This window comes from Debaryomyces fabryi, assembly GCF_001447935.2.
Source record: "Debaryomyces fabryi strain CBS 789 chromosome Unknown contig00015, whole genome shotgun sequence".
In the NCBI taxonomy this organism is placed as follows: domain Eukaryota; kingdom Fungi; phylum Ascomycota; class Pichiomycetes; order Serinales; family Debaryomycetaceae; genus Debaryomyces; species Debaryomyces fabryi.
The window spans coordinates 22,364-50,005 of record NW_015385441.1 but is presented as its reverse complement, the minus strand read 5'-3'; the positions used below and the strand labels follow the sequence as shown (position 1 = coordinate 50,005).

Here is a 27,642-nt window from a genome sequence, read left to right as displayed (position 1 = left end):
ATTCCAGAATATATAACTCAACAATACAATGAAAGTCCAAGATATAAAACAAATAGGAGAAAGAGTGATACGCAAATGGACCACCAAAGATGGTTTCATAGGCGACTATGACTACAAGTATCTCTTTGTACCAGAAATTCCATTCAAAAAGACTGCAACCAAGAGACAGCCCTTTTTTGGATTAAATTCAGATATGCCACTTTTGCTAGGATTTATACTCGGGTTTCAACATGCATTGGCGATGCTTGCTGGTGTGGTCACACCACCTATTCTTATTGCCGTTGCTGCAAATCTTGATAGTGCAACACAAGAGTACCTTGTTAGTGCTTCCTTAATCGTGTCAGGGATATTGTCATGCATTCAAATTACTAGATTTCACATTTACAAAACTCCTTACTTTTTGGGAACTGGTTTGCTATCAGTGGTGGGTACCTCGTTTGCAACCATTTCAATTGTCACCAAAGCCTTACCAGTGATGTATCAAACAGGAGTGTGTCCGGTAGTGGACGGTGTAAATCAGCCATGCCCTGATGGATATGGGATGATTTTGGGAACAGGAATAGTTTGCTCACTATTGGAAATCCTCTTGTCGTTTATGCCTGCTAAGCAATTACAAAAGATATTCCCTCCTATTGTTACAGGGCCTGTCGTGTTATTAATTGGGGTGCATTTAATTGAAACTGGTTTCCAAGATTGGGTTGGAGGGTCTGATTGTGTAGGCGAAATGTGTGGTACGGCTCATCCATTAGAATGGGGTTCTGCTGAATTCATAGGATTAGGTTTCCTCGTTTATGTTACAATCATTATCGCCGAAAGGTTTGGTTCTCCTATTATGAAATCATGTGCTGTTATCGTTGGTTTATTAGTAGGTTGTATTGTTGCAGCAGCCTGTGGATACTTCAGTAGAACAAACATTGATGCTGCTCCAGCAGTTACATTTGTATGGGTCCACACGTTTAAGTTAAGAGTTTACGGGCCTGCTGTCTTACCGTTCCTAGCAGTATATATTGTGTTAATGATGGAAGCAATTGGTGATATTACAGCTACTTCTGATGTATCGAGATTGGAAGTTGAAGGAGAAGTTTACGAATCAAGGGTCCAAGGAGGTATATTGGCAGACGGGTTCAATGGATTGTTATCAGGTTTGATGACTGTCACACCCATGTCTACCTTTGCCCAGAACAATGGTGTCATTTCTATAACTAAGTGTGCTAATAGAAAAGTCGGGTACTGGTGTGCCTTCTTCATGATCATAATGGGTATATTCTCCAAGTTCGCTGCTTCAATTGTGGCGATTCCAAAGGCAGTGTTAGGTGGTATGACATCGTTTTTATTTACATCTGTTGCTGTATCTGGTATCAGAATTATCTCTACGATTGAATTTACAAGAAGAGATAGGTTTGTGTTGACCGCATCTTTGTTGCCAGGTATCGGTTCAATTTTGGTGGCAAACTGGTTTGATAACGTATTTACCTATTCTGGAAGTAATACTGCCTTACTGGGCTTTTTTGATGCAATAGTTTTGGTTATGGAAACAGGTTTTGCCGTAACTGGTTTCATTGGTTTAATTTTAAACCTCATCCTTCCTGAAATGGATGATGGCCTTGAAGAGTTTGACGATGTTGTTATTGAATCGTCGGATTCAGAACAAAATAGCTCAGATGTTAATTCTAAGCAAAAGAGAATTGTGAAGGTAGAGAGTGTGTAATTGTTTTAAATATATCATGTATAATATAAATGGAAAATAAAAGGATATTATAAATTAGTGTGTTTAACGTAGCAAAAATAAAAAATTCATGGGGTAATCCTTGATTTTATCAAGTTTTCGAGAAAGGCTGCAATTATTATCAAAATTACTAAATTTTAAAGCAAAATGTTATTAGCAAAATATTATTAGTAATAAACATTCTCTGGCCAATATGCTTAACATATTATATCACTACACTTCAACAATAATACCTACTAGGACAATTTCACGAATTGCATATCCTAGTATGAAATTTATTAATCAATCACAATTCAGATAATTGTTGCAGCTATAGCGCATTTTTTGGAAACACAAAGTTGTTATCAGATACCTCGGCTCAGAGTACCAAAAAGAGTTTACGGGCAGTACTTTAGATTTTTAATAGATCTTTACCTGTATTTTTATTACTAGAAGATCATACATAGAGAAGCCTTTAGTATTTTAAGGTCGAATAGATATACTTAGAGAGAATTCACAATGAGTATAGCATCCATAGCACCATTAAACATTACTGGTAAAAACGAAATGAAATTTCTTCCCATAAACATATTGCTTAAGTTAAATGCAATCCTAAAAAAATCAGTATTTAGCAGAAAGTTTTATCAAGAAATCAATGATAAAGTATTGAGTAAATCTTCAACTGTTGATGCTAACTTGTATTTCATTTGTTACTTTACATTATTGTTATCGAGTATTTTGAACAATAAACCAAAGATCAGACAGTACTTGTTAAAGCAAAAATATAACCTTGTTAAAGTTGTAAATTCATTCTGCAATAACACATTGGGGAGAGCACCTAAGGATTCATCTAATAAAACTATTTCCAGATTTTTCCTGACGCAGGATCCATCAATGAATCCAGCAGTTTCTAGTGACAGCGATAGGCCGGTTTCCAAATTAGCTGTTCATTTAAAGTCTATTTCTTCGTACATTTCTGATGTAAGAATATTTAATAGACTAACTGAATCCATCAAATATATGCCTTGGATTATTGATGAGTTTTATGCTTTTATGAACCCTGCCAGTGCAGTCCCCAAGTTTGATAGATTTGTGAATTTGTTACAATCTTTGAATTGCTTACTTCTAGAATTATTTGAACATGCTGGTTGGTTGACAGACCACAATTGGGTAGGAACTCCAGATAATAATTATTGGTGCCTTTTGACGTATGTCTGGTGTTCCAGAATCTGGGGGGCTTATTTAATTATTGAAATTATTGAACTATTTAGAAGGGTACCAATGAGCAAATGGGATAAGAATTGGAGACTTAGCTTATTTAAACAGGCTGTCCAGGTTCCCCTTGTGGTCCACTGGTCATTGTACGAGGGCTGCTTAAGCCCATTCTGGGTTGGTTTATGCGGTAGTGGTGCTTCATGGTGGAACTTTAGAGATATGTGGCTGTCTATTGACTTAAGTTAAGATGAGAACACATTTACATCATAGGAATGACTTTTTTGTTAAAAACTCAATTTATTTAATTGCATTATTTAGTCTCTATACAGCTAATTACTAGATACCGATTGAGAAATTTTGGAATCAAGCCTATCTAACTGTCTTGATCTGTCAAAATAGAGATTCGGATGATTGATATGCATTCCTTCCGTAGCCTTATTGTTCTTACCGAGTTGATTTTTGTGGGTTATCTCAAATACTCTGGTACATGCAACAGTGTAGTCATTTCTGCTGACATCGTCGACAACACCGTTAATGTCTTGTTGATCATTAATGCCCATTTCGTTCAAGTTATTAACTAGAGCATCAACACTTAAATCACGATATGGACATCCATGGTATTCGCCTTTTCCAGGTTTTGGTTTCAGCAAGATCCTTGCACAATCCCACGGTTTATAATTAATTCTTGCCCCTTCCAAACCGTAGTTGTGACGAATATTATATTTGTATTCTTTATTAAACTTTTCTAAGTTAATTGCATTGGATGACTTGGTGAATTGATAGGACCAGAACTTTAATGCTTCATCAACGTTCAAACCTATCCCCTTTAAAAAGAGACCGAGTTGTTGACGTCCTTGATATTTCAAATGAGAGCTTAGTATCAAGTTCTTTTGTAAATGAGATGCACATAATGGATAGTGCTTATTGATGGCTGGGGTGGTGATAGATTGTGCATTTATATCTGATATTAAGGAAGGATCATTTCCAAATGCTGATTCATATTGAACGTTTGAAAAGTTATGAGACAAGTTGTTTAACAATGGTAATAATCTGTCATCTTCTTCTAATCTTGGTAAAGTTTGAAACGTTCTCATTAAGTTTCTAGTCAAAATATCTTGAAATTCGATTGACAATAAGTTTAATTGCAAAGTGGAGGGAATATACGCATAACCACCTCTTAATAATACCAGTCTTGAAGCCACCAAATTTGGCACCTTATCGAATGGTAGTTTAATAAAATTCTCCTTAACCCTGATGTGTTGCTTTAATTGTTCATTCGCAATGGTGAAACTTGGATCTCCACTTTCCATGAATAATACATTTCTAATGGTGGCCCCAGTTGCTGCATACAAGTCCTCAAACATATCCACCTTCTCTTCGTTTGATATGTATTGCCATGGCAATTTGTCTTTGTAGCTAGCTATAAACTCTTGTTGTTCCTTTGGCTGCAACATATTGTATCTGACTTTGAAGAGTATAGTCTCATTCTTGATGAACTTCTTTCTTAATTCTTCTGTACGGCAAAAAACCAACCTCAATATATAATGCGAGTAATGATCCTTTCGACGTTCTTGGTATGTCATGGCCTCATTATTATTCGATGTTGGATTAAGTGGTAAATATTTCAAAAATAATGGTTTGATTGTTTGTTCAATGTCTTTTATAGACTTAGACCTAGCAACACATGATTCAATTTCTATTAATATCTTTAGTCTATCAATCGCCCATGTTTCAAACTCCTCTAGAGTGATTTCTTCCAATGGCGGTATATCATAAAATGACAACCTCGAACCGTACTGATTTGAGTTTAAAGATTGGTAAATGCTACCATTTTTCCCTTGCTCAAAGTTTCTACGTCCTGCGGTTCTTCTCTTAGTTTGCCTGAACATCTCCAACTACCCGTTGTCTTAAGAACTACAATATAGTTGAATCAATAAAAAGAATACTAATATATAGATATATCAACAACGCGTACGGGCGCGTTTTTGTGATGATTATACGGCTTGGATTTTGTGTAATATTTTGTTAGTAGACAAAAATTCACATTGGCCATTATGAATAGGCATTAAGGCAAAGGTCAAGCAAGCAATTAAGACAACTTGAAAAGGATAAGACATAAAATCCATCTAGTATGTCTGAAGTGAAGATCGATTCCAACTCTTTTCATAAGAGATTGTCGCTTATTCAGAAAAATTTGACGGCTATTCAAGATAAGCAGTCATGTCTCTTGTTTTTGGTAGGGGCATCAGATGATGAAAATACTTACAAGAAAACCACTGTTTTACAAACATGGCTCTTAGGGTATGAATTTGTTCACACTGGGATTTATATTACCCAAGATAAATGTGTTTTCATTACATCTGAGGGTAAAGCCAAGTACTTGACTGGGTTGACGTCGAAGCCGACAGAAAATTCGAGTACTGTTGAGATCTGGCCAAGATACAAGGATGCTGAGAAGAATAAGGAAACCTTTAAGAAATTGATTGAAGAATTGAAGGAAATAAGTTCAGCAGAGAAGCCCATCGGACATATTACGAAGGACCAATACAGAGGTAAGTTCATTGATGAGTGGAACGAAGTATCTACCGATGCGGGATTATCATTCAGCGATTGTGCATTATTGCTTTCCGAATCAATGGAGGTTAAAGACCTGGAAGAGTTTAATAATACCAAGATTGCGTCAAAATCGTCTACAGTATTAATGGATGCATTTGCCAATGAAATGATGGTGGTCGTTGACGAAGAATTGAAGACTTCTAATTCTGATCTCTCCGAAAAGATCGAAGACAAAATCGACAGCAATAAATGGTATACTAAATCCGCCACTGGGAAGAAATTGCTTCAATCGATGAAGGAATTTGACCCAAGTTTGGTTGACTGGTGCTATTCTCCAATCATTCAAAGTGGTGGCGAATACGATTTAAAGCCAAGTGCACAATCAACAACGAAGGCTTTAGTTGGTGATGGTGTTATTTTAGCTTCGTTAGGTTTGCGTTATAAGTCTTACTGTTCGAACGTCGCTAGAACCTTCTTCATTGACCCTACTCCAGCTATGGAAGCTAACTATGATTTTTTGCTTAAATTGCAAAACCATGTTACCTCCACCTTATTGAAAGATGGTACTGTTGCGCTGCAGGTTTATCAAGGTGCTCTTGATTTCGTTAAATCTGAAAAGCCAGATTTGGTTCAACATTTCACAAAGAATTGTGGCTGGTTAATGGGTATTGAGTTTAGGGACTCGACCTTTGTATTAAATACTAAGAATGAAAGAAAATTACAAAATGGTCAAATAATTTCTTTAACTCTTGGATTCAACAACTTAACTAACGATAAAGCTCTGAATCCTAAATTAAAGCAATATTCATTATTATTAACTGATACTTTTAAAGTAAGTGAGTCAGAGCCTATTTTATTAACTACATATCCAAAGGCTAGATCGGAAACATCATTCTATTTTAAGGACGATGAGCCTACTGCAGTTAAAGCTGAAAATGGTAGAGATAAAAAATTAAAATCCGAAAAGAATATTAAAACTGAAAAGAATTTGGCCGTGAATGAAGCCAATTCAAAGATTTTAAAATCAAAATTAAGACACGAGTCTTCAGCTGCTGATGATGCCAATAATACAGAGAAGATACGTCAAGAAATCCAATCTAAATTGCATGAAAAGAGACAACAAGAAGGTTTAGCTAGATTTTCTAAAGCCGATGCAACTGATGCGCTGGATTTTAAGCCTGTTTTCAAAAAGTACGAATCTTATGTAAGAGAATCGCAAATCCCTAGTAATGTTAGAGATTTAAAAATTCATGTTGATTATAAAAATCAAACCATTATATTACCTATTTGTGGTAGACCAGTTCCTTTCCATATCAATTCATTCAAAAATGGATCCCAAAATGAAGAGGGTGATTTCACTTATTTGAGATTAAACTTTAATTCGCCTGGGGCTGGTGGTAATGTTTCTAGAAGAGCTGAATTGCCATACGAAGATTCCCCAGAAAATTCGTTCTTAAGATCAGTTACTTTAAGATCTCGTGACCACCAGAGAATGGTGGATGTTTATAAGGCTATTCAGGATTTGAAGAAAGATGCTGTTAAAAGAGAACAGGAAAAGAAACAAATGGCTGATGTCGTTAGTCAAGCTAATTTGATAGAACTCAAGGGCTCGAGAGTAAAGAAATTGGATCAAGTATTCATTAGACCACAGCCAGATACCAAAAAGATTGGAGGCGTATTGCAAATCCATGAAAACGGTTTGAGATATCAATCATCGATTAGAATGGATCAAAAAGTGGATATTTTATTTTCCAATATCAAACATTTGTTTTTCCAATCTTGTAAGGATGAATTAGTTGTTATTATTCATTGTCACTTGAAGAATCCAATTATGATTGGTAAAAAGAAAACGCACGATGTTCAATTTTACCGTGAAGCCAGTGATATGGCATTCGACGAAACTGGAGGTCGTAAGAGGAGATATAGATATGGTGATGAAGATGAATTGCAGCAAGAACAAGAAGAAAGAAGAAGAAAAGCTTTATTGGATAAGGAATTCAAAGCGTTCGCAGAATTGATTTCTGATTCCTCCTCAGGAATGGTAGACTTAGATATTCCATTCAGAGAATTGGGATTCTCTGGTGTTCCTTTCAGGTCTGCTGTTTTATGTATGCCAACTCGTGATTGTTTGATTCAATTGATTGACCCTCCATACTTAGTTGTGACTTTGGAAGAGATAGAAATTGCCCATTTGGAAAGAGTTCAGTTTGGTTTGAAGAATTTCGACTTGGTCTTCGTCTTCAAAGACTTTAACAAACCAGTCGTGCATATCAACACGATCCCAATGGAATTACTAGAAGATGTCAAGTCTTGGTTGACTGATGTAGATATCCCAATCTCGGAAGGTCAAATGAATTTGAACTGGGCTACCATTATGAAGACTGTTCAATCTGATCCTTACCAATTCTTCGCAGACGGTGGTTGGAGTTTCTTGACGGGAGAAGGCGACTCTGAAGAAGAAGATGAAGAAGAGGAAGAATCTGAATTCGAAGTTAGTGACGAAGATCCTAGTGATGAGGATGTAGAAAGTGAAGCTGGTTCTGAAGATGATTATTCATCTGATGCTTCTGGCAGTGATGCTAGTGGAGATGAGAGTGAAGAAGAAGAAGGTGAAGACTGGGATGAGATGGAGAGAAAAGCTGCCAGAGAAGACAAACGTCTAGGTGCTTCATAGTTTCTAGTTTAGTATTATTAATCAATATATATTGTATCATGTTATGGAATTTTACTTATACGTTGGAGTGGTCGTGCGTACTATCATAAATGTGTTTTTGTTTGTGACAGATTGTTAGCAATAAATCAAGGTAGAATTACATTACCGTCAAAAGTGCTAATAAAACCTAATTAGAATCATATTATTCACTTGTGCATTCATAGATTAAGGAATATTAACCTTTGTCGTCGTTGTTTTATAAAGAATAATTTTATAAGAACTTGGGTGTGAGAATTTATTGAAAATAATTGGAATTATTAAGTATACGTATAAGAAACGAAATCTGGAAAGTTCAAATTTAATTAGTAATAATAAAATAAAATGTCAGACAACACAGATGATTATTCATACGATTATGAATATTTATATAAGATTGTTTTAATTGGGGATTCGGGAGTAGGTAAGTCTAATTTATTGTCTCGTTTTACCAGAGACGAGTTTAACTTAGAGTCGCGTTCGACTATTGGGGTTGAGTTTGCTACAAGAACATTGGAAATTGATGGTAAGAGAGTCAAGGCCCAAATCTGGGATACTGCAGGTCAAGAAAGATACCGTGCTATCACAAGTGCGTACTACAGAGGTGCTGTAGGGGCATTAATTGTGTACGATATTTCCAAGGCTGAATCATACGAATCGGTTTCAAGATGGTTGAAGGAGTTAAAAGAACATGCTGATGCTAATATTGTCATTGAGTTAGTTGGTAACAAGTCGGATTTGGACCATTTAAGAGCTGTGCCAACCGACGAAGCCAAAAATTTTGCGAACGAAAATAGCTTGTTATTTACTGAAGCATCTGCCTTGTCATCTGATAACGTTGATTTATCATTCCACCAATTATTGAAAAACATCTATGAAATGATCAGTAAGCATCAGTTAGATACTAATGAGGGTTCGAATGCTAACAAACCATCAGGAGGACCAACCATTTCTTTAACTCCTGCTCCTCAAGAGAAGAAGAGCAAGAATAACTCCAACTGCTGTTAAAGAAACCTGACTCATTTTATCATTAACTTTTACTTGTCGTTCCATTGTAGCTCCGCTACTTAATATTAACGTTGTTTATCACATGGTAACTAGTCACAATATATATTATTTTACACGAGTACCGAATTACTATATTTTGCTATATTAACTATTACATATTATGTAGTATAACTAATGTACATTTAACCCTAGTCTATTGACGTTTGAACCCAGGGCCAGCATTTTGCGGAGCCTTAACAGGTCCTTGTAACTTTGATTTAATACTGACAGGCGTCTTTAAAGGTTTGGTGATACCCTTACCTTTTTCCAATCCTATCCTTTTTTTGGTGTCAATTGGAGGTGGACTCTCTATACTCAAACTAACAATTTGTTCTCCTCTTAAAATTATTAACCCTAACGATCTCTTCTCTTCGACTATTGAGTTGGAGTTTTGCGTTTTCTTTAATTCTTGATATGATTTTTTGGTTATTCTAGACTCCTCAGTTTCGGATAATACTAGATTCAAATGCTTATCATATGCCAATAGTTGTCCTATAAAATTTCTATTATCAATTGTAGTGATTCTTAATCTGTAATGTACTAAATCTGACATCTTCGTCTTTTTGGAAACGGATAAATTCGTAGCCTGAATAATGTTAGTAATACACCCTGAAATAATAGGTTTTACCCTGGTCGTACATACCATTGCTTCTAGTAGTCTCTATATTATTTGTATACTAATCGTTAGTGTATTTACTGTTAGAACCATCTTTTTCATTTCTTAAGCCAAATGAGGGCGTGTCGTAACCATATACGAAAAGCACCTTTTTAGCAAAGTACCGTGTAACGAGTTGATATATTAATATTACTGCACCAAACACCAAGATGTCGGATACAGAACAAGCTACACAACCATCAATTGAAAAGAAGGAACCAGAAGTTATCACTGAAAAGAGTGAAGCCGAAGAAAGTTCAAAGAAAAGAGCTCACGAAGAAGTTGCAAGTGAAACCAAAGATGAGAGCTCTGTAGGCAGTACTGATAAAAGCTCCAAGAAAAAGAAGCATAGAAGACGTCAATATGATGATGCTTTACCAAAGGAGACCAAATCTGAAGATGAAGAAGAAGAGGAAGAAGAGGATGAAGGAAATGAAGATAATCTTGGACTCGAAGAAGGGGAAGAGGATGATTTATTGGAAATCGACCAATCTAATATCATCACAGGAGGTAGAAGAACAAGAGGAAAAGTTATTGATTTCGCTAAGGCAGCAGAAAAGTTGAAGAGCGAACAAGGTGTTCAAGACGACGAAGATGACGAAGAAGATGATGGAGAATTTAATGAAGAAGTCAAGGAAGCGGCCAAGTAAGAATGCCACTTAGTTAGAATTTAGTTGAATTGTATATACAAAGAATACATCAGCTAGTAAATATGGTTCTGAATTTTGTAGTTTACTGGTATCTATAAACCAATATTTGTATCGCTAATATCTTCTACCAGTCTAAAACTCAAGTAAATAATACAACTAACAATTCACCGATCGATAACATATATTAATTATAGATTAGAAAAGCCAAAAAAAAAAAAGTAAACCAAATATCAAATGTTTTAACCAGTCAATAATCTCTATGAATTATTAATTAATGAAAAATTAATTCATATAAATAAATATATAATTTTTTTAAGTTTTAAAATTTTCTCTACTTTTTTTATCACATAAACAAGTGAAATTAAACGAAACGAAACAACAAATAGCGTTAACAAGAAGCTGTATTGTAGTTGTAATATGGGTTAGTGTAACCCACAAAATTAGATGCTCCAAAGTAAGGATTTGTTGGTTCAGGGAACATTGAACCATTGCTTGGAACATATTGGTACGTTGGAGTATATGACCAGATATTATTATTACTCTTAGCCGCTGGATTAGAGTTTGACCATATTGATTCATGAGCGTATTTTATAGGGGATGAAGTGATTGGGGAAGATGCGTAACCATATGAATATGAAGACTCGTGATAGACTGGCGATGATGGGATGCTAGTAGGTTGGTAGGTAGTATGTGGAGTGTATGGAGAATAGTTTTGCGGCACAGATGGGGAATTGTACTTTGGGTTTCCACTGTACTTCTCCAACCAAGTTTTCCAACATTCTTCCAACGTTTTTATGTTGGTTTCAAAGTTGACCACATTTAATTGCCAGTTTATCTCTTTCAACCAATCTTTTTCTTCTTTGTTGATTACTTCGATTTGTAAGCCTGTAGCTCCACACCATGACCTGTTAGTGAAGGTATTATCGTCATTGAACTTGTTACCTAAAACTAATGAAACAATCAACTTTGTAAAAATTTCTTGCTCCAATAAGTCGCCGAAATTCTTATTCGAGAATCTCTGATTCATGTATTCAAGAGCAATAATAATTGTCGACTTAGGCAATCTAGTTGCGAATAACACGGAGACAATTAAATTTTCAAATTCTTTGCTAGGTGTCTTATCTTGCTTCAACATTCCGTAGGTACACCAACTCAAGAAGGTGGCCATGTTGTTAAGGTCATACTCCAAAACTGAGTTGATACCCCCACTGCTAGGTTGTTCTTGGTACATTGGTGGCGCATGCACAGGTGGAGGAGGAGCCATATATTGGGGTTGCGAAGCTTGTGGTGGCCCCGATGGATGATAGGTCGAGTAGAACGACCTTGAATGTCTATGATGCGACTGGGACGGATCGTAATAATTTCCCGGAGTGTACTGCGGCATGTAGTTGTATGACGAAGTAGCTCTATGTCCGGCTGTCCCTAAACTTTGAAAATAATTTTGTGCTTGATACATCGTGGATGTTAATCAAATATGATTATAATCTAATAAAAACGATGACTTATTGAAAAGCTCGTTTCGAAATGAATTGTTTTAGTCTCTTTTGGTTGAATTGACTGTAATGGCGTCTATTAAAAATAACTTAATATCTCAATAGCCACAAGTATTCAACGATCAGATTAATCCAATTAATCCAGAAGTAACTGTTCTGTTTCTTCTGCTATTGATTCGATAATACGACGGTATTATCCTAATAATCAATATGTTAATTAATTAATCTGGATGAAAAAAAAACCAGAATTAAACGTGTTTTTTTTTTTAATTTATAAGAAATAAATAGTACCCGATTATAAGTTAATATAACCAGTAGTTTTTTGTATATTTATTTCAAAATAAAAGGAATAAAGGATAGATTAATGAAAGAAAAAGAATTATGAAAAGAATTAGTGTTCATTTTGTAGCCTATACTTGACGGTGTTTACCGCGCAACGACGAAAATTTTTTGCTGATGGGCAAAGTTACACAAAACACCCGGTCTTATTTCTTTTGTCAAAGGCTGCTGTCGTCTTCGGCCATATCAAAAAAAATAATGTCGAACATAGGGAAAATGTATGTGCTAGACCCAAGGAGTGTCAAATACGATTATAAAATAATATAGAAGAGCGTAATTTTGTAGCAGAGTGTTAAGTTGTGGGATATCTGAACTTCTGGCAAAGTTCTAAATGATTGTCAGTGTACTCGAAGGACATTTGATGACCAGATAGATTCCCACCAGAGATCCAGAGCATCCGTCGGTGGTAACTCGCGTGGGTACCCCCATGATACCACAGATTAGATGGCTAGTGCGAGATTGCGAATTTCCTTTTGATTCATACGGTTACGGTATGCAGCCTTGAGTCGCTGATACCGGTGTATGAGTCATGCAACACACGGGACAAGGATTAGAAAAAGGGTGATTAGATCGTAGAAATTCTGTTCTTGGGTTAATAACGTGCTATCGGTTTTGCCCTGTCCGTGTGTGACTTAAGAGCCATCATAAATCAGTAGGAGTAGGCCTAGATTACGTACATGGCGATGGGTTCAGGTAGAGGGGTTTCTGGGAAGGAAGTGATATGTTTGTAATACGACGTGCTTACCTCATGCAATCCGATCTTGTTTGGGATCGACGATGATGCTGGCTTGCAGTTGAGCATTGATCATGAAGTTTTCACAGCCATAAAGGGCAGTTCGGATAGGCTATTTCCGCAATGCTGAGCCCCGAGCCATATCATTTCAGCAAGCGCCAGATTGCGACATTTGCCAATGATGTCGTCGAAGCCTCTGCTTCATTAGTGAAATGTCGCACCAGATGGCTGGCTATTGTGGATTGCAAGTCATACTTAGGTACAGATGTATCTTATATGAACCCTTGAGTTGATGTGTAGAACGATCAGAATGTTTCTAGTGACGATTATCATTCCCCGATAAACAAGTCGAAATCACTTTTGCCGAGTAGAATATAACGTGTAGATGAGTTTGAAGGGATTGGATGCAAAATCGGATGCAAATGTCGGGGATCATACTGTAGGATTACTTGCCGATAACTACTCGATAACAACGATACTTAAAATAAAGGGAAGTAAATTAATCTATATATATCCTAGATAAGATCAGTATATACACTGGGAGTTTATTTATGCAATTTAACGAAATCTAACACCGATCTGATTGGAGGTAATTGTGTTCCTGTGGTAGCAATGGTTTCTTCGTTGGGGGTGGATGGAGTACTGTTCTCATGCTGTTGTAAGTTTTGGGCTGCTGCGTTAAGTAAATTAAGCGAGTTCATAGATTTATCCAGAAGTGCTTGTTGAGGACCCAAATGAGGAGATTGTGATGGGGTCTGTAGTGGAGTTTCATTTGGCGATATCATAAAGGCAGGGTTAGTTGGTGCATGCAGCATGAAGTATGTAGCGTCATTATGTGAGTAACCTTGGGGTTGGTGCATAGAAGAGCTCGAATGAGCACTTGGTAATTGTACTGGGGAATTTGGTCTCGATTTCTTAGCTGAAGGCATGTAAAATTCAAGATTCAATGAGGTCGATGAATTTTGCTTAGTAACATTGGAAGAATATGTAGGAACTGATGTGGTAGAATGTGTGTTATTATTGCTTCTGGTATTTGAATTTAAAGGTTTGATAGGTGTTAATCTTTGCAACGATAAACTATTTAAAGATGCCAAATTGGTAGCTGACGATGATTTCATTTTTCCTGACATGGAAGATAATGAATTTGAGCTAGCATTGAAAAGTTTATTATTCGGCTTCAGATGATTTTGGTGAAAGTAATCCTTTAAATTTGATAGCGATTGATTGCTTATGGTAGAGCCATTGCTATAATTATCAGGGGTTGTACTTAACGAATGAGGAGCAGAATTTCCACTTGAAATGCTACTGGCTTGGCTAAATACATGATTTCCAGATGTTATTGATGTAGTAGAACCCGAGTTTGATATTGGATGACCTCTAGAAGTGGGTGATTTGGGGTTTATTGAATTTATTGAAGGTAATTTGATAGTTTCAGAAGATAAAGCCTTACGAAGAGAATTTGTTTGTTGAGATTGTTGTTGAGACTGTTGGGGTTGCTGTTGTTGATGGCCCATCTGGTTGACTAACAGGAAGTTCGTAGGCGATGATGGTAAGGAAAATACGGCTGATTGTTGTTGTTGTTGGTAAGGACGGGGGTTAATCGATACAGGCGGTGTTTGAGTTTGATAGGCAGTTCCTTGCTGTTGTTGTGGAGGGGATTGAACCGGCAGTTGAGACGTTTGTTGTGCTTGTGGAATAAAATATACGGGGTATGGTTGGTGGTAGATGTGATTTCCATTTCTGTCAATAGTGACTGGTATAGCAGCAGTAGGCATTTGGGTATAAACCTGAGGTGATTGTGTCAGTTGGTTCATTGATTTATTTGGTTCATTATCGGAATCAATATTATAATTACCAGCAGCTCTGTTCTTTTTTCTTGAAGTAGGATTATTATGTATTCTTAAATGTCTTGTTAATTCGTCAGACCTTGAAAACTTCTTAGTACATCCTGGAAACGTGCAAGGATGTGGCTTTTCTCCAGTATGAGTTCTAATGTGTCTAGTCAAATGCTCTAGCCTATGAAAGGCCTTGTCACACATGGTACACTTATATGGCCTATCTTCCTTATTCTTCTTTTCCTTAGGTGGCATATTCTTAGCACTGCTATTTATGTTAAATGCTTAAACGAGAGTAATTTATTGTTATTTGTAGGAAAAGGGGGGTCAGTATCGTAAATTGTAAATGTGACTTATTCTATTAAAGCAGATGTTCCTTTGATAGTTATTCCAAAATTTCAAAAGTTAGATTATTTTAATATTTAATCTGGAAAATAAAAAAAAACAAACCAGTTGAAAAGAAGGAGAAAATTAATTCAGATTAGTTATCATTTAATCGACTATTGTAAAAAGTTCGATGATGGTTAGTTACCTATGAAAAGTTTTTCCGACGGTATCCGCACATAAAATTTTTCCGGATTATTGGGGAAAGTTATTGGGGTTAGCGCGGAATTTTTTTACAAACCATACAGTAGTTCTGTTTTCGCGCATTATAATCCCGACTATATTTAGATAATATTGACAGATTACACCGTGGTCATGGGATAAGCGATACCGCCTCAAGTCTAATGTACCGTTTAAGCATCTAAACTCCATTAGTGTTGTGGTTTTACTATTCTTATGATTATTATCTTGTTGATTAGGTTGTGATATCGATAGTACTACACTAGTTACATTCCTGACTACGGTTATTTTGTGTTCACTATAGCAGGTGGATGAAACCACATCAGTATGATAAAAAATGATTAAATGCTGCGGGAATTAATTATACCGAGAAATTAATAAAATTTATGGTGTTGGGGTTAGTGGGGGAGATAGGTCCGGGGCATATGCCGGATTTAACGACGAATTTACAAACATAGTATATTTATGATTATATATCATAATTATAATCTAACCATTGATCAAACCATTGCAAGTTACTAAGCTGTGAATCGATAGAATTTTCAACATAATTAAGAGGATCATCCAAGTTGGGAGCAGTTGCGGAATCAGTTGTAACATTTGTAACCGCTTGTAGGTTGCCAGGCAAATTTTCTCTGTCTGTAATTGATATCAGTCTCTTTGTTTTCTTGTCCGATTGTTGCCACGAATTTTCTTCCGGCGCAGCACCCTGTTTGTTAAGGCCAAATTGATTAAATGTTTGCTTGTTCACTTCCGCAGAACCAGGGTCAATTCCGTAACTAGTGATATCCTTCATATCTTGCTCTAATCTCAACGATAGAATACGATTTGCCATTTTGATCGCCCACAAGCATTCTTTTGCCATGGTGTATCGACTCTCGATAACTACTTCTCCTTCTCTATTTTTCACTGATGCTTCGCTTAAAACAGTTATTAGCCTTATTGAATTTTGCAAAACTTGCTTACATACCAGGCTATTAATTCCACCATTGATCAACGTAATTGCGTTTATACCGGTATCAAACAATAATGATAAAAATTGATACCATGGTGTATATAGCAACTCTGCATTATTAACTTGATCGAGTATGTCAATAATGCTTTGACAAGAATCGAGGACCATGTCTATCTTCAAACCCTGGTTCGAAATTTTGGTTCCAATGTAATTGAATAAAAGCTTTCCGTGTACGCAATTAATTAAATCATAGTAATGTAACTTCACCTGTGCTTTGACTAATGGCAGAATTTGCGTCGTATCGTCAAATAATGATTTATTGCCAAACCCATTTTCATCGAACCAAGAATTCAAACGATTCAATTCAGCATTAATTTGTTGCAATTTGACTAAACCAAATTCATCTGATACGGAAGTATGAACAAAGTTAGAGATTCTTGCGACATGTAGTAATGTAAACGCTGGGACAGTTAACCAAGAGTCTTTTTCTGATTCAAAATCAAAACTTTCAGTGGGTGATATATTATCAGTATCATTTAAACTACCATATCTTCCTGACAGCAATCCAAATAATCGATCCATAGTATAAACACACCAGAATATTCTCTTAACCTTTAAGCGTATGTATGGCTTCGCCGTCAACAGTTTTGGATTATCTTTTCCTAAGCCCATTGACCGTGTCATTGTAATTGCACGCCCTAAAGCCAGATAGGATGAAGTTTGTCTATGTGATATCCGTAAATACAATGTTATTAGCAACCAAGACTGTATCAATTCAAATGATTCCCATTCAAAACTCAAGAGGGAAACCACTTTATAACTGTATTTGAATAATTGCTCCTCTAATTTTAGCATTTCCATGCTGGGTCCGTCTTTTTTCTGAAATTCCTGAAATCTTATAGCTAATGCGTATACAAGGTATAATATGGCCAGAAATAATCGTGTTTGGTTTGTTTTAGCATCTCTTTCAGTGGAGTCTAAGTTTACTTCAGATTTGAATAATTCCTCATAATCCTTTACTTGATCTCTAAATAGGTTTTCATGTAAAATTGCAAATACAGAGTTAATTTCACGGAAAAAGAAATTAAAATATACGTCCGGATCTAAAGGTAACTTGAAGTCAGGTAAACCAGGAAGTTTTTCATTAGTGATATAGTGACATCCTGACATGTTCCATCCAAAATACTGTTTCCTTGGTAATATAACCTTTTTCTTATTTTCTTCGGATAAATTATTATACATAGTTTGGCATAATTTATTAGAGAGCAATACTTGATGACGACGCAGATACCTCCACTTGGCACTTGACATGATCAACTTTTTCTTGACTTCAGTATTATTATTCTCAACATCTTTGTTACCTACCGGTCTGAATGTAGTAGTACAATCCTTCAGAAGTATTGATTCCAAATAGTGAACTCTATTCTCCAAATAAGTTACGTAAGTGTGATTCGTTTCACTTGCATTCTGGGACACATTACTACTAGGCTGGGCGGTATGATTACTCTCTGTAGTGGGGGATTCTATTTTTATTCTTTTAGATGGTGCATTCTCGTAGTTCCCCATATTGTTATTTGGTACACTATTTTGCGTTGAGTAGTGACATTCCTTTTTATGTTTAACACAAGTATTACATGGCATAGTACCAGAACACTTGATTTTTTGATTCCGACACCTATCGCATGCTTTACTTACTCTCATTCTGACCTTCAGTGATGGTACACCTTGTAAATGTGACTGACCAAACGATTGGTGTTGTTGCGGAGAAGATGTATAACTTGAGTCCATACTTAATTGGGGAGTAGGAGCTTGTGGAGGAAGAGCAAATGCCTGATTGGACTGATAATTGGTATACGGTAAATATTGATGACTCGAAGTTTCCATAGGACGAGAGATTCCTCTCAAGTTTGATTCAATCGGGTTGGGTTGCCCTCCTTGAATTAAAGAGACTTTTTCATAGGCATTACTTTTGAATAGTTGACCTGATGAATTTGCAGAATTCTGGTTATTATCACTTGGATTTTTATCCATATTCTGTTACAGTACTGTAAGGCATAAATCTAAACAGATAAATATAAAGAAATGGTTTCCGTGAACGGTCCGATCAATTTTTTTTTAAGTTTTTATTCTCCGCGCGTTCATATTTCTGCTACTTCTATAGTGCAACAACCTAAGAGTATTTCAATTGAACACTAAATACAGCTTTGGAAGCTTGAATGTATTATTGATAGTTAAGCATGGTAAATAATATATTCTTCTGCAAATACGACTTATTAAAATGTATTGTTCTGGTTGTATAATTTTAGAACCAACTTCAATGCTACAAAGCTACAATTTTGCATTCAATTATTAATTTGGTTATGTATTTGTGACCCTTTTGATAAAGGAAGATATTAAAACAATATGAAGAATAAATAATATTATTAGCATAGGTGTAACTATTGCCTATTTGATACAAAATGATTATACTTGGTTGTAGTTTCTATAGTTATTAGGGGTTTCTAATTCGTCGTATGGTACCTGTACTAAGGTAGACCTAGGCCCATTTGATAAAACATCATGGTTATTGTGATTTGGAGCTTCAGGGTTATTTGGATCAAAGTTAGCGTATGTAGGAGCTCCGTAAGTCAGAATGGTTCTTGCATCGTCCTTTTCATTACCATCATAAGGCTTGAAGCTATTGTCGAATTCTTCTGGATGTCTGACTCTGTAATGCTTTACAGCGGATGGGAATAAGTCGATACCCCACATCACTAATAAAACACCATACCAAAATGAGATGGACCACTCGAATATAGCAGAAGTACTATCTTTACCGTTTTTCATATAGACACCAAATAATAACGCTAATGCTGCTGCTGCTAACATCCAGAAAATCTTCAAGAAGAAAGATATCATATACACATTAGCCCACCTGTGCTTACCAAAGATAACCTTTTCGTGATCTGGACTCAATCTGTGAGGATAATTTCCGAAAATGAACGAATTGAAGAAGTTGAAGAAACAAGCAAAGAAACAACCTGCAATGAAAAGACCGACCATAGATAAGTGTACGGAATGATAATTTTTAGTATCGAAAATAGACACAAATAATATACCCAATTGGCCAATAATTGCACATATTATACTTGCAATCGCAAGCTTAGGTTGCTTTGTAGAAACATATGGCTGCAACTTTCTGGCTGTACGAAGATAGTATTCCATTATTAAAGTTCCAACGAAGAAAATAGCTTGGAAACCAGCGCAAGAGATGAAAAGAGGCTTCAAGTTGGTTGCTCCAATATCAGAAATATACACTGGACTTTGGTCCGTATATCCCATAAAGGCATACACCGGGTGACCCTGAAGCGACCAACAGGACAACATTGCAATCAACATACCCCACCATACCACCAATGCAATGAATGGAATGAAGTAGTAATGTATAATTTTAAACCTAAGAAGCGGATGTCTGGCTTTATGCTGCATCTCTATAATTGCTTATTAAAAAAATAGCCGTTAAATCTCAAATATGCTAGGCCCTGATCGGTTTTTTGTGCAATATGATACTATTTATATTAGTAACTCTCTGCACAGTCTTCAGCTAACCTTGAATAAGTTGAAAAGTAAAACAAATAAAAATTGTCATCATTTAGCAATATCATGGAACGCACAGCAGCAATGCCCCAGTGAAAAAAATCACCGGATAGGGTATAAGAACGCGCGCACGACTCATTATTACTCTTCACTTATTCCTCACGCTACCTACAAGCCTTGGTATATTAGCATAATCTTAGCTACCGACATCACATTATGGCACTGCCTAACCGATCGTCTCGAAGACACTGGTCCTGGGAAAAGGCGTTGCACTGCACTAAGAAGACCATCAATTTACATAGTTGGCTGTGAATATTCTGACATCTTTGTCGCGATGACCGAAACAATTCACAAGCGTCGTGACATCATCCCCAGCCAGCAAAAAGTCGTTAGATTCACGACATTCACGACATTCACGACATCAAACTACAATCACGACATTATTTAAAATCACAATAGGCACCAACAATTTGCCTCCAGGCAGGAACACCAACTCTACTGTGTTCGGGCCAGATATGCGTCTGCAGATCTCGTATGTATTTTGCCGACATTCAACGACATTTCTTTTGGATTCGTACGACATTCAATATATGCCGGAATACACCATTGAGATGACCTGGTAGCTTGCAGATTCTTTATTGATATACTTAACTTAATAGTATAGGAGGGGACATTTCACATATCCAGCTCAAAAGGGGGAAGTGTATAAGCATATGAAACGGGTCAAGGCTAGACCTGAAGTACGCCATGACAAACGCTAAAAACTAAGAATAGAGCAGAACCCATACATGACCCAATATTTGAATACCCCTATACCAATAGAATGCAGCATCTTGTAAGCTAATTGTGTGACGAAGGGCAAGCATAGGTGAGGTAGCATAGAACAATACGTAATACTAATACAAGGCCGGAGTGATCGGTCATTTTATGGCAGATTTAAGGTTGGTTGCGTCGATGAATGCAATTTCATGCATTGTAACAAGACAATGCGAGTCTTTGAAACAATTTAAGTACTGCACTTTGCAGTACAATATTTAGTAAGAAATTTATAAAATCCGATTACGCTGCGTCGGCTTGTACGCTAGAAGGTTGGCGCCTGCGGCATGAGTAACTGACTGTACTTGACCTTAGGTAATACAGGCTTCAAGTTGCGATTATTGAGCTTTAGGCTTCTTGTTTACTGTATGTTTGTAAAATCTCATTTGTCTGCTACAGTAAGGTAAAAAATTTTTTGTTACAGATGCCTGATGATCTTAACTCCAGATGGTTAGCTCGGGCATGTTATTGTAGTGGTGAAACTGGAGTTGCGATTTTATTTATTCATGATATGCCGGATACATTTACGCACCAGGCCACAGGAACACTTAGATTCGCTACGTTTTAATTTCTTGATATATATATGTATTTCTGGCATCTATTTTTTGTGATTGCAAATTCTTTATTAAAATAAATAACCACTCTAATGATAATATGAAATGCTTGAAGACCAATATCTAGATATTTACGTACGATTATCGTATCATATTCTCACTAGAGATACAGAAATCGAAAAACCATACAAGCAATTTTGTCTTCAATATTGCAGCCTGTTGAAACAAATTATACAATCGTCTCAGCTTTCCAGTATTAATCTTATAATAAGCTGGTACTACTTATACAAATATACGAGCAATACAGTGTGTGTGATCGATGCGGAAGAGGACTTGTCATTAATAAAGCATCTTATCTTCACATCATTCATTTTGGCAAATAAAACCTTTGATGATCAATGCTACTCCTGCAAAACTTGGTGCAACATCGCAAACAGTAGCGCAACAAATTACAAATACGACTTAAAGCTTATAAACAACCTTGAGTCACATTTCTTGTCGGTGGTAGACTACAGGCTTTCATTTACAGCTATTGATGACAGTGATTTCTGGACTTTTATGAAAGTAGTTTTTAATGCTACCAGTGTGCCTGGTCACGTGCTTCACCACTTTAAGTCTAAAATCACACCTACAGACGACCCACTTCCATCTATTCCCGTTACACCTATATTATATGACAACTTTGCGTCCCCTGCTACTGTTTCACTTAAATCACCTTTGACTCCATTAACGCCATTTTCTCTTGATAGAAAGCGTACATATAGCAACATGAATCACAGCAGCTTTGAAAAGTTGTGCAACAGCATTAATCTAGACGAGTTAACCAATTTCCAATTCAGTTTTACGGCTCAGTAAAAACATCATTCAGCATAATTGCATACTGCGTTTCTTTTAGCGCACAATTTTATTTGTATAATAGAATCTTACATTTTCGTTTGCAGTAATTCGCCTTCACCTAAATTTGTATAATTTCCTATTGTTCTGGAATTCATCAGACCATAAATTTCAGTTTTTATTTTTATCCTACATTTTTCCTGTGTATGTACTGAATTACGATCTCTTATTGTTTGATGCATGCACATACAATCTTGCTTATGTGAAGGTATTATCCAGCACTTATGAAATTTTCTTTATTCCGAAAGGTTACGCTACACGCGAATTATGACTTCCTAATACAGCTATAAGTACATATTATATGGTAGTACTAGGATTGAAACGCAGACTGCTTGATATAGTAATAAATGCATGTAAGTGCAATATGGGTTCAAGGCATCGCACTTACAAACCACATCATAAACTTTTGTATTACACTTGATCCAGGTATACTGAACACTCTTAAGAATATGGTTATATGTGGAATTTGTAATGTTAACGAATCAAAATATAAATGTCCCAAGTGTAGTGTGAATTACTGTTCGATTGTTTGCTTTAAGGGCCCTGCTCATACTCATGTAAATATAGAAGAAAACAAGACTAAGAGAGAAGACCCGATAGTAATTCTGAAAGACGAACTGGTCGGCAAGTTTGACAAGCTATTAAACGACTCTGAGATTCAATCAATGCTTAAGTACAAATCCCTTCAGTTTCATTTGTCGGTTATTTTGAAAATTATTAATGATCCTTCTATCACTGGTGAATCGGTCCTAGAGAATAGGAAGGAAATTGCTAACCTCAAATTGACAAATTTGAGAAGTGGTGGGTCAGAGCAGAACGAGTTGGTGGAAGATTTTGTGGAAAGGGTACTATTCTTGTTAGATGAGGACAGATAAAGGTAGATGAGGACATATGAAACTACACCAAATAATAGAGTAGTATCTACGAAATACATTTTCAATTGTATATATTATGCAATATTTTAAAATCAGATGACAAGTACGTCCGCGACTCTCAAAAGCATTCATATAGCTGATTGCAGGCGGTCAGTAACTTAGAGATCATGACATGTGTTTGAAAATAGTAGTAGTACAAAGGGCTGTAACAGCTTGTATTATAATCATATTTAGTTTATTATATATTAGGTAGCACTGATCCATCAAACCTCACAACTTTCCGCCCCAGATGTGCTTAACGTGTACATCATGTGGTTTATTCAACTTATATCTAAAAAGAAACCCACCTAAGTCACCGGTTTTATTGGTAGGGTCAATTAACGCACTCGAATCGCTTAAGTGAAGGTGTCCAGTTGTAATGTACAATTCATCGTTTGACTTTCCCCCTATGGTTACACTGGTTATTCTTTCTGCCGGTATTTTATATTCCTCAACATACTTGCCGTGCTCGTCGAAATGTAACACTCTGCTAGTTGAAAATATGGCTGAAAAGATATCACCAGACCTCGTCATCACCAACCCATCCGGCTCGGGACTACTAAACTGCTCCAAAACATCCACTTCTCTCACGTCAATATGCTTACGCTTGTTCGATAGCGTATTAGGGATGTAATCGTAGTCGTATTTCCAAATCGTATGAGTCAACGAGTCGGTCCAGTAAAAATGTTTTCGGTCCTGGGAAAATGCTAATCCATTTGGTATGTAGCAGTTATCTACCATCGTCTGAATAGTCAAATCATGGCAATTGATTCTGTACAACTTTCCTTCTGGCGAGACCTTACCTTCTTGTTCAGTAATCTCAAAATCGGTCATAACTCCGATCCACAAATGCCCCCATGGATCAATGATCCCGTCATTCGATCTCAATCTCTTTCTTTGGGTCTCGTTGTGATTGTATTTCAAAAAATATTCAATTTTGCCCGTCTTAAATGAACCCTTGCCAATCCCCTGTTTGCCGCATATAACAATCACATTATCATCACTGGTCAACGCTATGGCTCCTATCGACTCTTTTGGATCCTCGAACTTCAATTTTTCATGGCTTTCATCAAACTTTCCCTCAAGTAACGATGCTCGGTGCACTTCTCCTTGTATAATGTCGACCCAAATCAAAGTGTTATTTGACGGATTGTATGTCACACCTTCTGTTAACCGGCCTCTATAATCTGGAAATAATATATCCTTGGCTTTAACTTGAAACTCACTCATATCTACAGTTGGTTTTATTCATCTACTTTTTGTAATGGATTAATTTATTTCAAATTGTTATTTGAGTCACAATTGAATCTGGAACTTAGCTAAGGTCTAATTCAGATTTGCGAACTTCTGCAGAATGCGTCTCTCACATTCTTTGTAAAAAGCCTCGCCTAATCTAATTACAATTCTATACACAAACAAGAGTCTAGTATGCAACCCTGGGCATCTATAGTTATTAGCGATATTAAAGAGGTTTAAAGTACTATATAAGAAATATTAAGTTCCTATTTTCCCTTTTCTTGTAAGTCCAGCCATTTTTTGGCCAACTCTATCATGGTGTCCGTGTTAACTGATGCATCGATCACATCAATAGGCACTTGGTTCTCACTATGCTCCTTCTTGGAGAAACGTCCAAGATTGGTCTCGGATATAAGTCTGAGTTCATATTGATATATTTCTTTTGGGTTGGTCTGGATCAATTCGTGCCAGGTGAAGAGTAACGAATCTGTTTTTCTCGAGAATGGGTTGAAATCTACGATCCATACCTTGTCAAATGGCCGCGGAATGTACAAATCAACAATAACGCTATCTTGCTCTAGATTGGGCTCAATGACTTCTGTAAACATCTCATCAATCTTCTGTCTGAATTTGGGTACCAACTTTTCTAAGTAGTCGTAATAGTTCAAGTCACGTTGGGACACCCCCACTATGGTGCGGTTCTTGATGAAGACCCTGAATTCCAAAGCCGGATTCATTTCCACCCACTGGCGCAACACCAACTCGTAGGGAATACGTGTGTGTTTCTCCGACTCTCCACACTCGTTGAAGGCATCGTCAATGTCGTGTGCAATGTGGTCTGAAGCATTCAAAAGCAAATACACATCCGAGACATCCTCACACTTGGTGGTATTATTTGCCATGATCCACTTGGCATCTTTTGGTGCTGACCAATTCAATTTGGGACTCACCTTACCTCCCAACTGGCGTACTCCATCCTTTATCTCTTGGTGCAATGCAGAAAACTTATCCGTAGGGTTGATTTGAGGCCCTTCTTCATCATCCGACCAGTCACTATATTCATTATCACTATCTGCTACTATCTCATCCCTCTTTTCCTGAGGTAGCCGTATACTTTCTGATGACAAATACTCAATGAACTCATCTGTCAATGGCTTTATCACGATTGATTTGGCTACATACAGCTTGAATTTTGGGTACCAATTCGAGTACGAACACCCTATAACTTGCTCCTTACTCACTTTGAGCTCCTCAAACACAGAATAGTCTTGTCCTGTCATTATAACGCTGTATTGATTGCCATCAGAAGGTCTTCTAGTAAACGGTTTAATATTCATATTCTGGTCACATGAGCATCGACCAAAATCCTCGCGTCGTTTTGTGTCATTTTTTTTTTTCGAACATCTTTCCACTAAATACAACAACGAAGTGATTCTAACGAAACAAAAGAAGGCATATTCTCCATTATTTCACATTTCTGATCAAATCAATTAGTTGAGATTTAAGGTTGTTGTATAAGAGTCCAAATTAGACGCTGAAAGAAAATAATTACATACAATCGATAGAAATATGGCACAATCACAAGGAGGTAAAGGATCACCATCCAACGCCACTTTCAGAGATAAAGAAAAGCCACAAGAGGTTCGTAAGAGTAATATCTTAGCGGCTAGAGCTGTATCAGATGCAATTAGAACGTCATTGGGACCAAAGGGTATGGACAAGATGATTAAAACCAAAAACGGAGAAATTATCATTTCCAACGATGGGGCCACGATCTTGAAGCATATGGCAGTATTACACCCAGCAGCACGTATGTTGGTTGATGTGAGTGCAGCACAAGATGTTGAAGCAGGAGACGGTACCACGTCGGTTGCTATATTGACGGGATCATTATTGGGGGCAGCAGAAAAGTTGTTAAATAAGGGAATCCACCCAACGTTGATTTCGGAATCATTCCAAAGAGCGGCATCTAGATCAGCAGAAGTATTATTGGAAATGTCGCACAAGATTGATTTGGATGACAAGGAAGCATTGATTAGAGCTGCATCCACGTCTTTGTCGTCTAAGATTGTTTCTCAACATTCGGCATTATTGTCGCCATTGGCTGTCAACTCTGTCTTGAAGGTTATGAATGAAGAACATACTAATGTCGATTTGAATGATATCAGATTAATCAAGAAGGTTGGTGGTACCATCGACGAAACTGAATTGGTCAATGGTGTGGTATTGACGCAAAATGTTGTTAAAACTGCTGGCGGTCCTGTTAGAGTCGATAAGGCGAAGATCGCTTTGATTCAATTCCAGTTATCTCCTCCAAAGCCTGACATGGAAAACAATGTCGTGGTTAATGATTATAGACAGATGGATAAGATTTTAAAGGAAGAAAGGGCTTATTTGTTAAACATTTGTAAGAAAATCAAAAAATCAAAGTGTAACGTGTTATTAATTCAGAAATCGATCTTGAGAGATGCTGTGAATGACTTGGCATTACATTTCTTATCCAAATTAAATATCATGGTCGTTAAGGATATTGAAAGAGATGAAATTGAGTTCTTGTCGAAGGCGACAGGATGTAAGCCAATTGCCGATATTGACAACTTCTCTGAAGATAGATTAGGTTCAGCTGATGTTGTTGAAGAAATAGAATCTTCTGGCTCAAGAATTGTTAAAATTGATGGTGTCTCTGCCAAGAATGTCAAACCAACTGTTTCTATAGTTTGCCGTGGTGCCAACCAACTTGTCTTGGATGAAACTGAAAGATCTATCCATGATGCACTTTGTGTAATCAGATGTTTGGTTAAAGAAAAGGCTCTAATTGCTGGTGGTGGTGCTCCAGAAATCGAAGTTTCTAGAGTCTTAATGAGTGAAGCTAACAAGTTATCTGGTGTGGAACAGTTTGTATATCAAGAATTTGCCCAAGCATTGGAAGTTATCCCAACAACTTTGGCCGAAAATGCTGGGTTAAACTCAATCAACGTTGTCACTGATTTAAGAAACAGACACGCTAACGGTGAAAAGAATGCTGGTATTTCCGTGAGAAGATCTGGTGCTTCCAATACCTACGATGAACATGTTTTACAACCAGTCTTAGTCAGTTCTAGTGCTATCACTTTAGCATCTGAATGTGTCAAGTCAATCTTACGTATTGATGACATTGCATTCAGTCGTTAGAGTTGATTAATTTCTTCATACCTGTATAAAACACAACTACAAAGA

At 36.7% G+C, this 27,642-nt stretch overlaps 16 protein-coding genes across 16 annotated transcripts; 8 read left to right on the top strand and 8 right to left on the bottom strand.

The window, feature by feature from the left end:
* Positions 1-28: 28 nt before the first annotated feature.
* Positions 29-1,708, top strand: XUT1 (Xut1p; the record flags this gene model as incomplete). The annotated part of the gene is made up of 1 exon (XM_015610015.1): positions 29-1,708. The coding sequence occupies one exon, from the start codon at positions 29-31 to the stop codon at positions 1,706-1,708; it is 1,680 nt and encodes a 559-aa protein (XP_015469153.1).
* Positions 1,709-2,224: 516 nt separating this feature from the next.
* Positions 2,225-3,166, top strand: CSO99 (Cso99p; the record flags this gene model as incomplete). The annotated part of the gene is made up of 1 exon (XM_015610014.1): positions 2,225-3,166. One exon carries the CDS (start codon positions 2,225-2,227, stop codon positions 3,164-3,166), a length of 942 nt encoding a protein of 313 aa, XP_015469152.1.
* Positions 3,167-3,249: 83 nt separating this feature from the next.
* Positions 3,250-4,809, bottom strand: PRI2 (DNA primase subunit; the record flags this gene model as incomplete). Its single annotated transcript, XM_015610013.1, has 1 exon — positions 3,250-4,809. The coding sequence occupies one exon, from the start codon at positions 4,807-4,809 to the stop codon at positions 3,250-3,252; it is 1,560 nt and encodes a 519-aa protein (XP_015469151.1).
* A 242-nt stretch (positions 4,810-5,051) lies between these two features.
* On the top strand, positions 5,052-8,150 carry CDC68 (chromatin-remodeling protein; the record flags this gene model as incomplete). Its single annotated transcript, XM_015610012.1, has 1 exon — positions 5,052-8,150. One exon carries the CDS (start codon positions 5,052-5,054, stop codon positions 8,148-8,150), a length of 3,099 nt encoding a protein of 1,032 aa, XP_015469150.1.
* A 360-nt stretch (positions 8,151-8,510) lies between these two features.
* YPT31 (Rab family GTPase) lies at positions 8,511-9,173 on the top strand (the record flags this gene model as incomplete). The annotated part of the gene is made up of 1 exon (XM_015610011.1): positions 8,511-9,173. The coding sequence occupies one exon, from the start codon at positions 8,511-8,513 to the stop codon at positions 9,171-9,173; it is 663 nt and encodes a 220-aa protein (XP_015469149.1).
* Positions 9,174-9,366: 193 nt separating this feature from the next.
* AC631_01180 (mRNA splicing protein) lies at positions 9,367-9,765 on the bottom strand (the record flags this gene model as incomplete). The annotated part of the gene is made up of 1 exon (XM_015610010.1): positions 9,367-9,765. One exon carries the CDS (start codon positions 9,763-9,765, stop codon positions 9,367-9,369), a length of 399 nt encoding a protein of 132 aa, XP_015469148.1.
* Positions 9,766-10,037: 272 nt separating this feature from the next.
* AC631_01179 (uncharacterized protein) lies at positions 10,038-10,517 on the top strand (the record flags this gene model as incomplete). Its single annotated transcript, XM_015610009.1, has 1 exon — positions 10,038-10,517. One exon carries the CDS (start codon positions 10,038-10,040, stop codon positions 10,515-10,517), a length of 480 nt encoding a protein of 159 aa, XP_015469147.1.
* Positions 10,518-10,905: 388 nt separating this feature from the next.
* CLG1 (Clg1p) lies at positions 10,906-11,901 on the bottom strand (the record flags this gene model as incomplete). Its single annotated transcript, XM_015610008.1, has 1 exon — positions 10,906-11,901. One exon carries the CDS (start codon positions 11,899-11,901, stop codon positions 10,906-10,908), a length of 996 nt encoding a protein of 331 aa, XP_015469146.1.
* Positions 11,902-13,627: 1,726 nt separating this feature from the next.
* AC631_01177 (C2H2-type zinc finger protein) lies at positions 13,628-15,172 on the bottom strand (the record flags this gene model as incomplete). Its single annotated transcript, XM_015610007.1, has 1 exon — positions 13,628-15,172. One exon carries the CDS (start codon positions 15,170-15,172, stop codon positions 13,628-13,630), a length of 1,545 nt encoding a protein of 514 aa, XP_015469145.1.
* Positions 15,173-15,950: 778 nt separating this feature from the next.
* CTA7 (Cta7p) lies at positions 15,951-18,467 on the bottom strand (the record flags this gene model as incomplete). The annotated part of the gene is made up of 1 exon (XM_015610006.1): positions 15,951-18,467. One exon carries the CDS (start codon positions 18,465-18,467, stop codon positions 15,951-15,953), a length of 2,517 nt encoding a protein of 838 aa, XP_015469144.1.
* Positions 18,468-18,899: 432 nt separating this feature from the next.
* On the bottom strand, positions 18,900-19,757 carry AC631_01175 (uncharacterized protein; the record flags this gene model as incomplete). The annotated part of the gene is made up of 1 exon (XM_015610005.1): positions 18,900-19,757. The coding sequence occupies one exon, from the start codon at positions 19,755-19,757 to the stop codon at positions 18,900-18,902; it is 858 nt and encodes a 285-aa protein (XP_015469143.1).
* Positions 19,758-21,487: 1,730 nt separating this feature from the next.
* AC631_01174 (uncharacterized protein) lies at positions 21,488-22,237 on the top strand (the record flags this gene model as incomplete). Its single annotated transcript, XM_015610004.1, has 1 exon — positions 21,488-22,237. One exon carries the CDS (start codon positions 21,488-21,490, stop codon positions 22,235-22,237), a length of 750 nt encoding a protein of 249 aa, XP_015469142.1.
* Positions 22,238-22,725: 488 nt separating this feature from the next.
* On the top strand, positions 22,726-23,151 carry HIT1 (Hit1p; the record flags this gene model as incomplete). The annotated part of the gene is made up of 1 exon (XM_015610003.1): positions 22,726-23,151. One exon carries the CDS (start codon positions 22,726-22,728, stop codon positions 23,149-23,151), a length of 426 nt encoding a protein of 141 aa, XP_015469141.1.
* Positions 23,152-23,421: 270 nt separating this feature from the next.
* On the bottom strand, positions 23,422-24,420 carry CGR1 (Cgr1p; the record flags this gene model as incomplete). Its single annotated transcript, XM_015610002.1, has 1 exon — positions 23,422-24,420. The coding sequence occupies one exon, from the start codon at positions 24,418-24,420 to the stop codon at positions 23,422-23,424; it is 999 nt and encodes a 332-aa protein (XP_015469140.1).
* A 272-nt stretch (positions 24,421-24,692) lies between these two features.
* AC631_01171 (cell proliferation protein) lies at positions 24,693-25,706 on the bottom strand (the record flags this gene model as incomplete). Its single annotated transcript, XM_015610001.1, has 1 exon — positions 24,693-25,706. One exon carries the CDS (start codon positions 25,704-25,706, stop codon positions 24,693-24,695), a length of 1,014 nt encoding a protein of 337 aa, XP_015469139.1.
* A 289-nt stretch (positions 25,707-25,995) lies between these two features.
* AC631_01170 (chaperonin-containing T-complex subunit) lies at positions 25,996-27,597 on the top strand (the record flags this gene model as incomplete). The annotated part of the gene is made up of 1 exon (XM_015610000.1): positions 25,996-27,597. One exon carries the CDS (start codon positions 25,996-25,998, stop codon positions 27,595-27,597), a length of 1,602 nt encoding a protein of 533 aa, XP_015469138.1.
* Positions 27,598-27,642: the final 45 nt, after the last annotated feature.